The sequence below is a fragment of the Gadus morhua genome, chromosome 13 (assembly GCF_902167405.1).
Source record: "Gadus morhua chromosome 13, gadMor3.0, whole genome shotgun sequence".
Lineage (NCBI taxonomy): Eukaryota > Metazoa > Chordata > Actinopteri > Gadiformes > Gadidae > Gadus > Gadus morhua.
The window spans coordinates 15,812,229-15,824,810 of NC_044060.1; the positions used below are offsets into that span (position 1 = coordinate 15,812,229).

The 12,582-nt window shown below is 44.3% G+C and overlaps 1 protein-coding gene across 2 annotated transcripts in view; it reads right to left on the reverse strand.

Moving 5' to 3' along the window:
- The window catches only part of col2a1b (collagen, type II, alpha 1b), a 42,696-nt gene that overhangs the window by 13,090 nt on the left and 17,024 nt on the right, over positions 1 to 12,582 (reverse strand). For both annotated transcript variants that reach the window (XM_030375167.1, XM_030375168.1), the window contains 20 exons: positions 12,487 to 12,540; positions 12,201 to 12,245; positions 11,756 to 11,809; positions 11,222 to 11,266; positions 10,262 to 10,315; positions 7,724 to 7,822; positions 7,392 to 7,436; positions 6,755 to 6,853; positions 6,520 to 6,573; positions 5,834 to 5,941; positions 5,389 to 5,442; positions 4,383 to 4,481; positions 3,788 to 3,841; positions 2,924 to 3,022; positions 2,568 to 2,621; positions 1,973 to 2,026; positions 1,657 to 1,710; positions 1,199 to 1,252; positions 429 to 473; positions 215 to 313 (listed from right to left, as the gene is read on the reverse strand). In XM_030375167.1, the coding sequence (XP_030231027.1) occupies positions 215 to 313; positions 429 to 473; positions 1,199 to 1,252; positions 1,657 to 1,710; positions 1,973 to 2,026; positions 2,568 to 2,621; positions 2,924 to 3,022; positions 3,788 to 3,841; positions 4,383 to 4,481; positions 5,389 to 5,442; positions 5,834 to 5,941; positions 6,520 to 6,573; positions 6,755 to 6,853; positions 7,392 to 7,436; positions 7,724 to 7,822; positions 10,262 to 10,315; positions 11,222 to 11,266; positions 11,756 to 11,809; positions 12,201 to 12,245; positions 12,487 to 12,540 (1,323 nt within the window). The remainder of the gene's footprint in view (positions 1 to 214; positions 314 to 428; positions 474 to 1,198; positions 1,253 to 1,656; positions 1,711 to 1,972; positions 2,027 to 2,567; positions 2,622 to 2,923; positions 3,023 to 3,787; positions 3,842 to 4,382; positions 4,482 to 5,388; positions 5,443 to 5,833; positions 5,942 to 6,519; positions 6,574 to 6,754; positions 6,854 to 7,391; positions 7,437 to 7,723; positions 7,823 to 10,261; positions 10,316 to 11,221; positions 11,267 to 11,755; positions 11,810 to 12,200; positions 12,246 to 12,486; positions 12,541 to 12,582) is intronic.

A 12,582-nucleotide genomic window follows, 5' to 3' on the forward strand; every position in this document is an offset into this window, starting at 1 on the left:
TACCTGAACTTTACAGAGTGATCGGGTACAAATCGATTTTAACTGTCTTATATATATGAAACCGTAGTAAATGGACTATATATTTATATCGTCCGGAATATGTTTTGCACTAAATATCAATCAATTTTTTTTTTTGTGTTTAATATCAGTGTATCACGGATGTTTTTATTCAATCCCACTGCTTCCATCCCCCGTGTCCTGGCAGCAGCCTCACCTTGGGTCCATCGGTCCCGGGGGTTCCAGGCAGACCACGGGGTCCCTGAAGACCCTGAGGCCCGGCACCTCCCCTCTCTCCTGGGAAACCTCTCTCGCCCTGCAGGGGAACACCACCGAGGGGACGGTCAGTGAGAAGTCATCGAGACCAACCAACCAACCAACCAATCAGAGGCAGTTTACGGTATGAGAGAGGAAGAGGAGGGTCAACGTACTCTAGGTCCGGTCACGCCAGCTGCTCCACCCTCTCCGGGAACACCCTTGAAGAGAGAGAGAGACACAGAGAGAGAGAGAGAGAGACAGAGACAGAGACAGAGACAGAGAGAGAGAGAGAGAGACAGAGACAGAGACAGAGACAGAGACAGAGAGAGAGAGAGAGAGAGAGAGAGAGAGAGAGAGAGAGAGAGAGAGAGAGAGAGAGAGAGAGAGAGAGAGAGAGAGAGAAAGAGATCAAATCAGTACGTTGAGTGTATGTTGAGATGATCATGGCATTGTATAAGAGATGCTTGGGGGAAACACAAGCGGTTTCTTATTGAGATGGACTCAGAAAGAAGCAGCTGTTTAAGAGATAGGAATTAGCATTATAAGTATATCATGGGAGGAAGCTTAGGGGGTTGGGGGGCTGGGGGGGGAGCGGGGGCCGGGGGGGGAAGGGGGGGCCGATCAGGACGGGAGTGAGACAGGGACGACGCGCCGTTGAAATGCTGGTGGGGAAACGTGGCCATAATCACATCCGTGTGAAGTAGTGAAGCTGATAGCATTACTCACAGCGCCTTTAGTGTAGCGACTGCACTATAAAGGCGCCTTTTCCCTGTGAGGCCTCAAACACTGGTTATCATTTCAATGAAGGCTGTGTGTATTTCGTCCTGGTCTTAGTCAATACAGTGGCCATTGGCCTCAAAGGCATGGCCAATCATAATGGACGCTTTTATTATGAATTCCATTTCTATCTCCCAGGCTTCTTATGTCATGAGACAGGACCTACCTGGTCTCCGGGCTTGCCTCCCTCACCAGGGGGGCCTGGGGGTCCAGGAAGACCCTAAACAGAAAGGCAAGGCAGACAGCATTAGGAACAATCATTAACCTGAGTTTATTCTTTATATAACAGTGAACACATCTAGAGATTGTAATTTATAGTCGGTGGTGAGTCATCTTAATCTTCGGAGAACCAATGTAATGTGTCCTTTTAACTTTCAGATAACAGATGTGTCACTCCAAAAGGTGACTAAGTTGAGTGTACATGTGTTTGTGAAGCAATGTAAGCAGTTGGTTTCTAGCAGTTACTCTCCTTGATGAAGTGAAAATTAAAGATCGAACAGCGCTTAATTGATCCTTTTTGCCGGTTGTTACATTGGCTGGATGCGTGCCCTGTGCATCTATGTACAAATTCAGACAAATGTGCCCCCGTCTACATGCCTCCAGCAACCAGACGGAGGGACTCACCTGGAAACCGGAGGGGCCGGGCTGACCCTGCTCTCCTCTCTCGCCAGCGGGCCCCTGCAGAGACACACATGGCCAACACATAACAACATGGCAACCTTTAACAAGATGGGCCTACCAGTCTCCACCTTAAACGCGTGAGCCACTGGAGATACACTGCACGGACATTTAGGTCAATGAAACAGGTTTCAGCAGCAGCAAGGCATCATGGGAAATGAGGATCCCACCAAGGCTGTCTTTTGAGATGTACTAGAGAAATGGATAAGATCGGAGTGGGAGACAAGAAGAGAGACAGATACAGAGAGAGAGGTATACTTACAGCGGGGCCCGGAGGTCCAGCAGCACCAGTCTCTCCGTCTTTACCGGGCAGACCCTGTGGGACAAAGAGAGAGCGAGGGATTGAGGAGGATGTAGAGGGAGATAGAGTGGAGAGGGAACACAGGGAGTCCCATTCAAGGGACTGTCTGCCCCCCCCCTCCCCCCCTGGGGTTCAGTACTGAGTAGATCAAACGCTCTGATACGGAAGGACATCGGTCGGCAGGGAACATGAACTATCACTACCAGGGTTGAAGAATTCATACTGCATGGTACCTTTTTCACTGCGTGTATGTCAGATCTACTGCATGGTTTTGTTTTGTTAAAAGGTTGAGGCACTTAGGTTCAACCTGTAACCCAATGCTTTCTGCCATGAGGATTGCAGCCATAGTTTTCCCGTCAAGGTTCAAACATATTGATTCTTTGAGAGAGAAAAACATCCTAGGCCGATTCGGCTCTGGATGGATGGACTTTCATCTTTTAACCCAGCATACTCATTTCAAATCATTTTGAGCAAAACCGATAGATGGTTACTCCAAGTGACATCATGCGGGTTTTAAGTTTAATTTTGATACAAAGGGAGAAAAGAGGAGACTTACTCTCAGACCGGGGGCTCCGAGAAGTCCCTTCTCACCAGACTTTCCTGGCTCACCCTGAAGAGAAGAGAAACACGTCAACCTCATCATTCAGGTAAATGGAGACAAAACGTCTCTGCAATGTACATTTGAAACCATCCGTTTAACCACGGACGGATCCCTATTGGTGCAACCTCCCTCACCATTGGCTCTGTTGGTGCGGGTGTCTAGTGCAATCGACACAATAACTTTAAATTCATTGATTGTTTCATATTCCAGGGTGGGTGATAACCATGATCAGTATGTTTGCGGAGCCATGTGAATGCACTTTCGGTTCAGTGTGTAGTGAGCCTTTAAGCGTTCCGTGAATCCAAACGTACGCCGGCTCCCTTGGGTCCGGGGAATCCCATCACACCGGGCTGTCCACGTGCTCCCTGGGGTCCTGGGGGTCCGGGGCGACCGTCCTCACCGGGCGCTCCCTGGTGGAGGGAAGAGGCCGCATGAGCAATCACTCATTCACTCATTCATTCGTACAGTGATTTAAACCATTTCAGAAAAAAAGGACCGCTTGTTCTTCATAACATTGTTAAAATCGAAAGCAGGCGTCCACTCATTAAATGTGTATTACATTCACTTATTCATTCATATTATTCTACGAATAATGTCCTTTATAACATTGTCAATATTTGAGCAGAATTTTTTTTATAAATAATATAAATTATTGTATTCTAAATGTAAATGTGTTCTTTTACCAAAATGATAAACATTGATTATTTTTATTATTATGAAAACAGTCCTATTGATTATAATAATTGACTGATTCATGTGTGGATGGAATTGGTCTGTTGTGTCTAGCTTGGAGAAAACTGGGCTTTACAAAGGAAGATAGATAACGGTCTATCTTCAGAACCCTGAGCCTGTCAGGGGAACTGAATGTAGGATGAGAAACGGCCAGGATAAAATGTATCAGCATGGCTGTCTAGCGCTACAAAAGCAGAGCACTAAAGCTGTGGCCATGAAGGGAACCCACAGTGACAGCATTTCAATTTCACCTACGACACGCAAGTCATAGAAATGACAGATAGAGAGATAGATGATAGAATTGGCTTTTCTGTACTAAAACGTGTACCCACACAAATCAGTTTGACAAATCGAAAGACATTACACGCAAGGATACAGGTATTATATTTTAGGATGTCATTATAGTGAGGTGATAATAGTGAGGCGTGTAACTGTGTACTTACAGAGGGTCCGACTTTGCCTTGAGGACCAGCATCACCAGGGCGACCAGTGAGGCCCTGTGAATAAGGAAATGTAATAAATTAGAACTTCCATAGACCTAAAGAACCAGCAGGTGAGTCACCAGAAGTCTCCCAGAGGCATGAGCTGCGATTACTAATTAGTTGTGAAAAAGCCATTTTCACATCACAGGGCAGATCTTTTTATAACAACAAGCAACGGCTTTGCACCTGTTGGTCGATGGTGAATAATCAAACATAAATATGCATGACAAGATGTCACAGCTATTATCGCAATGCACAACAATTGCCTTCCAGGTCTCACGAGCCCGCGCCACATGGTAAAAATGTAACCACATCCCACGCAGCGTTTTGCTTCTAACTGGCCTTTAAAAAAGCGGTTCCCTGGGCTTCAAGTGCATCGACTTATACGTTACAAAACAAATGTCAAGCGGTGTAATTCCCGCTCAAAATCGAAATGGTAGACATATCAGATCCATAAAGGACATCTCTTCATTGGGTTAGCGTTGGACTGCAACTGTGCTGAAACCACGTATCTCCAGTAACAGGAGGCCACCCGAGGGCCTGGTGGGGGACTCACCCGGGCTCCAGGAAGACCGGACTCGCCGGGACGGCCGGGGTCACCGTTGGCTCCTTTGGGGCCACCAGCACCAGCGGATCCACGCTCACCAGGGGCCCCCTGAGGTACAACGGAGCAGCGTTAGGAGGCCCTCACTCGATAATACACGTTGAAGTTTGGATCAGTTTACATACATATTAATTTATATTTATTCATCAGGGTAGGATTCTAAAAGTTGATGTGAAAACAATCCATTAATTAGTTGATTCATGATCCATCTATATGTGGGGGAAGATGAAAGATCAAATGGTGGAGATGGTGTATCCTGGATATATCTACTGGGCCTGCAAAGTCACACTTCTACTAGGAAGTAGAAGTTCCCCCCTCTGTTGGTAATTTGGTGGAACTGCACACCGTTTCGTTACCAGAACATGTTAGAAATCAATAATGGAGAAAATATTATATTTACTAGAGTTCAAATCTGCTACATCAGCTACTCTCAATTAGTGATTTAACAAATCCTACACTTCCGCCTGGGTACAATACTATAAACTCTGTTTACTTCTAAATACCAAAACATCTGAACTGAAAGCTACTGCACTGTACTGTATGCCTCTGCACTGCACTGCACTATATTCCTTTTCATACAAATATAGCCTGATTTGTATTGGACATTAATATATTTTTATGTGTGGGTATTTTTGATTGAATGAAATAAATGGTTCACTGAGCAATTTAATTGTTGTTATAATCTGAGTCCCTTCGTGACTATCACAACCCAGAGGAAGAGTATTGAATATCATACAGATCATAATGTCCTCCTGATACAGGCAGTTTATCTACACTCCATTCGACTTAAACTCATCCTTGATTTCCTCTGTGAGCATTTAGACACGCATCCAGTTCACTGAATGTCTCCATCTGTTTGTTTTCCTGCTTCACAGCATAATCTCTACAACATGCTACGACACACATCATCACAGAGGAAACCTTCCTAGGAGATGGCAGTAACCATGGTGACACTCACCTTGGGACCTGCCAGACCATCCTGTCCTGGGAAACCACGGTTACCAGGGGATCCCTAAACGACAACACAGACACAGTCAGGTATAAGCACAATCGTTTTAAATAGTTTGCATTTTACCCAAGATGATATTATATATGATAGATAGATAGATATATTGATTAAACCACAGGAACAGCAGCATTAACGTTATCATTATTGACACATTTATTTAGGTTATGCTTTATCCAAAGCGACTTATAACAATAACAATAATTGATTCAATCATGAAGCTACTACCCAGAACATGCAATGCGGGTACTTATCATCTCCGATTGGCCAGAGATTATTCTAAATGCTGTGTCTGATTGGCTCTGATGACTGCCTTTGGAGCCAGTCAGAAGCACGGGTTAGGTAACCTGTGATCCGTGGCGCGCCATTGGTTTGTGACGGGCTACTGGTTACTCACTCTCTCTCCGGGAGGTCCCAGGGGTCCAGCACTGCCAGACTCTCCTCTGGGCCCCCTCTTGCCCTCCTCTCCCGAGGGCCCAAGGGCTCCCTGGAGACCGACTGGTCCCTGTTCAAACAGACAGACACCATGATAAGCAGGAGAAAGGTTCTCGATGTACAAAGTTTAGTTTCTTTGGGGTTCCTTTCAAGCTGACTTTCGTTCATATGTGAATCCCTGCTAACAGAGTGATCTGGGATTCAGAGTGCTCTAGGGAGCTGCCTTGTTGTTTCTTTTGAGAATTCCATCAATGTCCTCCATTGTCCTGTTACTGATTGTAATTGTAATTGTGGCTTAAAAAAAAGGTAAAAAGGCTTGGTTCTAGATTCATTTTTTAAAGTGATCATTTATCCATTGTGCCACTTTGAGTTATAATCAATGAATGCAATTCCCTGTGAAGAGTTTTTGCAAAAATAACTGTCACTAAGTTACATGAGCTCTTTTATTTTGTGATGATCATGCAAAGATCAATTTCATTCACATTAACATCTTCCCCGTAGTCCTTTTAGGGAGCAATTCAACCAGAGAGTATTTAGAATAAAGGTTTTTTATCTGCTGATCTCTTTCAGCCTGGCTTGTGTAGTGTGTTTCTATACAAATGGCTGCCTGCGTCTGAGCCACACATACACATAGATGGATATACTCACAATCTCTCCTTTGGGTCCTGCCTCTCCCTTGAAGCCGGGGATACCTGGGTCACCCTAGAGAGGGTAAGAGCAGAGATTTTGGGAGCGGAAGCAAACAGGAAAATCAATAGAAAACATATAGGATTTGTTATTGAAATATGGAGTAGGGGAGAATGCGGGTAGTGTTGTCTAAGGTCAGCTATGTTATTGGTGCAGGTGCTGCTTTGCTCTGTGAGCGTGTACACAGAATACTTACAGACGTTCCCTTTGGCCCCAGTGGTCCGGTGGCTCCCTGAGGGCCAGGTGGCCCACGAGGTCCGGGGAACCCAGGAGCACCGGCAATACCAGGAGCACCCTACACAGAGAGAGAGAGAGAGAGAGAGAGAGAGAGAGAGAGAGAGAGAGAGAGAGAGAGAGAGAGAGAGAGAGAGAGAGGGCGGGGGGGGGGGGGGGGGGGGGTGATAGAGAGAGACAGGAAAGAGAGAGAGAGGGAGACAGAGAGAGAGAGAGAGAGAGAGAGAGAGAGAGAGAGAGAGAGAGAGAGAGAGAGAGAGAGAGAGAGAGAGAGAGAGAGAGAAAGTAAGTAAGGCAGCTGATGGGTGTTGAATTGTAGTGGCTGTGTTCAGTCCTTTATGCAAGGTGGATGTGTTCAGGTGGATGTGTTCAACATTATTTTCCAGCTGTGTTGGAAAGCTTCTGCGTTGAAGCTACATCGTTTAGCATATGTTTAGCTTATACTTGTGTGCGGCCATTCATAAGTCATCAAGAGAGTTTGGCCTGACTGAGCCTTGGTGACTTAATCAGAATCATATATTGTATTTACAGGATGTCGATATATGCCACTGGTGGGAGAATTATCACTGATCATAGCTGGCAGAACATGTTGAACTCACAGATGATCCTTTAGATCCGGGGATGCCATCAGTTCCGGGGTTACCCTGAAAACAAACAAAATACAGAACAAGTCACTCAACTGAAGGTGGGTGGCCTTACTTCGTCAATAATAGTTGAAGAATTCACTATCGTAACAGTAAATTAGGAAATCTTATCTTGCGGTGAAACAATAAAAGAATAACAGAAATCGATCATTTATTTATTGTTTATCAAAAAGCGAAACGGCAACCAAATAATGCCTTGCATATCTTCTAGCGATAACCAAACTGTTTGTCGAACCACTAATTGTGGATCCTTTTTTCAGACATCGTAATCCCGTCCCTTCACTCACACTTGCGCCAGACGGGCCGGATGATCCTGGAGTGCCAGACTCCCCGCGGGGGCCCTGGGCGCCCTCCGGGCCACGGGCTCCGGTGGGGCCAGCTTCTCCCTAGGATGGAGGAAACAAGCAGAGTGTCGTTTAGTGAGTGTTTACGGTGATTCGACAATTGTTAAAAATGAAGTACAGCCGACTTCTTAAATGTAGACTAAGATTATTCGTAGTCCAAAGGATAGAAACTACATTGGTTTGATTTCTCATGTTAAGCAGTGGTCAGCAATTGATGACAATATATGTCAATATATATATATAAGATAAGAGATACATAGATATAGACAAACTATTTATGTTCCAAAGTAGTCTTACATCTGACTTGATGCAATATAAAAAAACTGCACTTACACATGAAGTGAACTTTTTCAAACCAGGGAAACAGACATGCTCTGTTTCGTTTTAAAGCAAACACCACATCTAAGCCAGCATAGAAAAACAATGATTAGCATAAATCTGTTAGCATAGAGGGGGTCAGAATCAACAGAGGGGCTCGAGACTGGATTTAATCAGGATGACAGGAAGCTCTATGCTCCAAGCTAAAGACATCTATTGACGGGAACAAGGCAGACATTGTTTTAGGGGGCGATAATAGCAAAGAAATAAATCAAAAAAATGTACAAACATTACTGTTAGGGTTGTTATGAGTCAAACTCAATGTAATAAGCCACAGTGTGGGATGTCCATCTTAGATTTCAATTTCTGTCAGCAGGATTTCAAGTAAAAAAAAGTACAGTTTAAAAACAACTCAGCTGTGCACGTTTTCATTGTTTAAAATAAGTTGTGATTGTGAAAGTTCACAGATTTAGTTGTAAAGCAATAGAAATAGTTGTTTTCCTACCCAGTCATAAAATCAAATTTTAATAAATTTTGCTTGGCTCTGGTCAGAGCCAAGCTCAAAAAGGAATTTCAGACCCACACTAGTCTAGCTCCAAAACATCTGACTCTAGTGAGCTCTGGCCTCCCATGGACGTGGTCATCAGCCAACAACCACACGGCCCTCTGACGTCACAGCCCTCACAGCCAGTCGGGTGAATGACATTCCTTTGTTTTTGCCACGTCGGTGTTTGACATGACTCAGTCACATGACATAATCAAGTCTGTGTGTAGCAAATGTGTGGCAAATAGCAAACATTTAATTGGAAACATTCATCTCCACCTTAGCTTGTTAGTCCTTAGGATCAGAAAATAATGGACTGTGACGGTTGGTTGAAAATCAGATTCAAACTGGGTACACAACATGTACTTTTTGGTATGGTTGTATTATTTATCCCAAAACTATTTGGGATGTAACAAAAAAAGTCTGGTATGTTTGGTAAAATAATCAGTACAAAACAAATCTATGTTTCAGAAGTTTGACAATGCTATAGTGAGTCTTCTGAGTGGAGACTGCACAGCGCCAGGCCAGGGAACCAGGAAATGCAAGGGGCGGAGTTAAGCAGTGTTTTCTGTTTTATTATGGATGTATTCTTCAGAAGATAACATCATTTGCGAATGGTAAGAGGGAGGTTTCAAAAGCTGATTTTTACAAATGCATTTATACCCTGGCCAAACACTGGTCTATACAATATCCACAATATAGCTATCTGTCCTCTTCTGGAACTGTGATTTATGGTAAGCCATATCACGTTTAATATGGTTTAGCCGGTCTGCTGGTTTCCACACACACACACACACACACACACACACACACACACACACACACACACACACACACACACAGACACAGACACAGACACACACACACACACACACACACACACACACACACACACACACACACACACACACACACACACACACACGATAACAGGCACCTTCATGTCAGTCTGGCCCAATGACTTCCGGTCTGGATTTTGTCAGACTGCCAGATCAAATTGCTTAGCCGTTGCCATTAGTGTTGGGCGCTACGAGAAGAGCACAGAACCACCAGGGCGGAGGCCTGAGGCGCTAGACCGGGCATGTCTGGCTCACACACGGATCACATCAGACCCAACAACCAGGGAGAGTAGCAGCGGTACAGAGTTACACATAGAGGATGAGAAGGGTGAAATATGGCTGAACAAGATAGTGTTATTAAAACAGAGAGAGACAGAGAGGCGAAGAGAGCAACAGAATGATTCTCCATTGCCTACTCCCCTTTCTAATTTACCCCGCAGACGGAGCACTCAGAGCATGCTACAACGCACTTGATTTAAAAAAAGGAAAAACCATTTTGTAACATGTCCCTGCAGAGCAAACTCAGAGGCTGAGAGCTGAAGATGTATTTCATTCCCTCTGATTCAGGCAGATGGCTGTTCAAGCAAAATCAAGGAACATTTTCACTCCTTCACCCTCACTTCATCATTCTATTGATCAAAGTCAATACAGACCGATAGTGGGAGAGAGGAGGACCCATAGGGAGCAGAGAGCCAGAAAGAGGCTGAGACAGAGAGAGCGTGAGCGACCCTGATAGACTGTGAGAGCGAGACAATGAGCTGAGAGTGTGTGGTGTCTTACCTTAGAGCCAGGAGATCCAGGGAAGCCAGGAGCTCCGGAGGGGCCGACGGGGCCCTGCAGCAGCAGAAGAGAAGACAGTGTCGGGTTAAAAAGGGGAAGCTTGACAGGTTAACTACCGCTGTCCACGGCGGCCACCAGGGTGAGCTACATGCACTCCTGCTCCCAGCACCCTCCAGGCCTGAGGCCACGGCTTAGAAGATTTTTTCATTTTTTAATTCCTTTATTGGACTTTTATTCATCCAGGAAGAGAACAAATTGAGAAGTAAAATCGCCTTTTTTTCCAATGGTGACCAGGCCAAGAGGGGCAGCACAACAATGGTTGAAATACGACACATACACATTGTATACACACATAGGACATGCAACATGGTGAAATAGGGCTTGTACATCAGAATGCATCATGGGATTTTTGGTTGGCGATAGCCTGCCATTTTGAGATGCCTTCAGAGAGTTGTATTTTTGAAAATCCAAAATAAACGTTAATTTACCATAACCTGGGCTAATCAAAATGTAGTGCTGCACGAGACACATTGTAACAGTTTCAAACACAACACTGTCTCCCCAAAAATGACAATGATTATGATGATAGTTTCCCCATTAATTAGTAATCAATGAACCAAACACCATAATTACCAATTAAATTCCTATGCGCCTATGCTCCCAAAATGGAGCTGGTCATTGAGGTGTGCCTCATGATGTACAAGCCCTAATACTCAAAAGGTGGGGGGGGGCGGGGGGATAGGGGGGTAGGACAAACTAGATAAAAATAAATATGTGTAAAGGGATGCAGGAGGATACAATATGGTCTATGGAATTCAAATAGAACTGAGGACTAATACATTTTATTATACTGCCATTACAGCTGGAGGAGTGGTAATCTTCTTATTTCTACGTCCAGATCGGTGAAATGAACACATATGAATATCATATAAAATGTAAGGAAAGGCACAAGGTACTTACAGGGGGACCAGCGGGACCGGACAGACCATCATTTCCACGAGCACCCTGGTGTTGGAAAGGTTGTAAATCAGCACACAGACAGCGGAATGTAATCTTATATCTTGGAATGAGGTGTGAAGACGGCGTGTACAACTAGATGGTCATACGCAGTGGGAAATGCCTCAACCAAAACTGATTCTGAGAAAATATGAACGTAAACGTCATGCTGTCATATATATATATCAAAAAAGTAAAAGGACACAGACAGACAGACAGACAGACAGACAGACAGACAGACAGACAGACAGACAGACAGACAGACAGACAGACAGACAGACAGACAGACAGACAGACAGACAGACAGACAGACAGACAGACAGACAGACAGACAGACAGACAGACAGACAGACAGACAGACAGACAGACAGACAGACAGACAGACAGACACACACACACACACACACACACACACACACACAGAGACACACACACATAGATAACAAAAGCACTATGTATTGCAATTTATAGTAAATACTCTTGAATTAAAGTACTCACAGCAGATCCGGAGGGTCCTGGACGACCTCTCTCGCCAGGCAGACCCCGGGGACCCTGAAGATGAGAGGAGGAGGGAATAATAGGTTAAGATGCAGGCTGATGTAGAACACTTAAAAGTCACAAAGACAACCATGCTGTGCTTCTGAATGAAAATGGGATCACATTGGGGAGAGATACAACAGGAACTAGTACATTTGATGTACACACGTAGTACTTCTAGAAGTACTACTACTATCACTACTTCTGTTACGAATAGGATTGGTAGTACTTGTAATAGTACAACTACTATGGTGTATGTGTTTAATATATATGCTGACAGAAGAACATTTGCATTTATTAATCCTGAATGAAAGATGAGATAGCTGGTGCTTTGAATGTAGTTAATATGCTAACACGTTGAGCTTTATGTAACAGAGAGCTGGTGTTGTGAGGTGTGCCTGCTCACCATAGGTCCGGGAGCGCCGTTCTCACCAGGTGATCCAGACTCGCCCTACAAGGAGGGAGACATTCATGAACGTCTCAGATGGTACCACACTGAAAATAGTATGCTGTACGATGATGCCCTTAACAGTAAAACGATCATTAACCGTCACAATAGATATGTTCAAACTAAAATAACTTAAATAAATTTCCTTTTACAAAGCTAGGACAACATAGACTTTTAACTGAAGGTAAAATGACAACAGAGTTGTAGAAAGAGAATATAAGTTATATTTATATTTTAAACGTACTTTAGAGCCAGCAGCGCCATGCTCTCCCTTAGCTCCATCAAGACCTGGATAGCCCTGGAGAGGGACGGGGAAACAGAGCACATTAGGACAACAAGG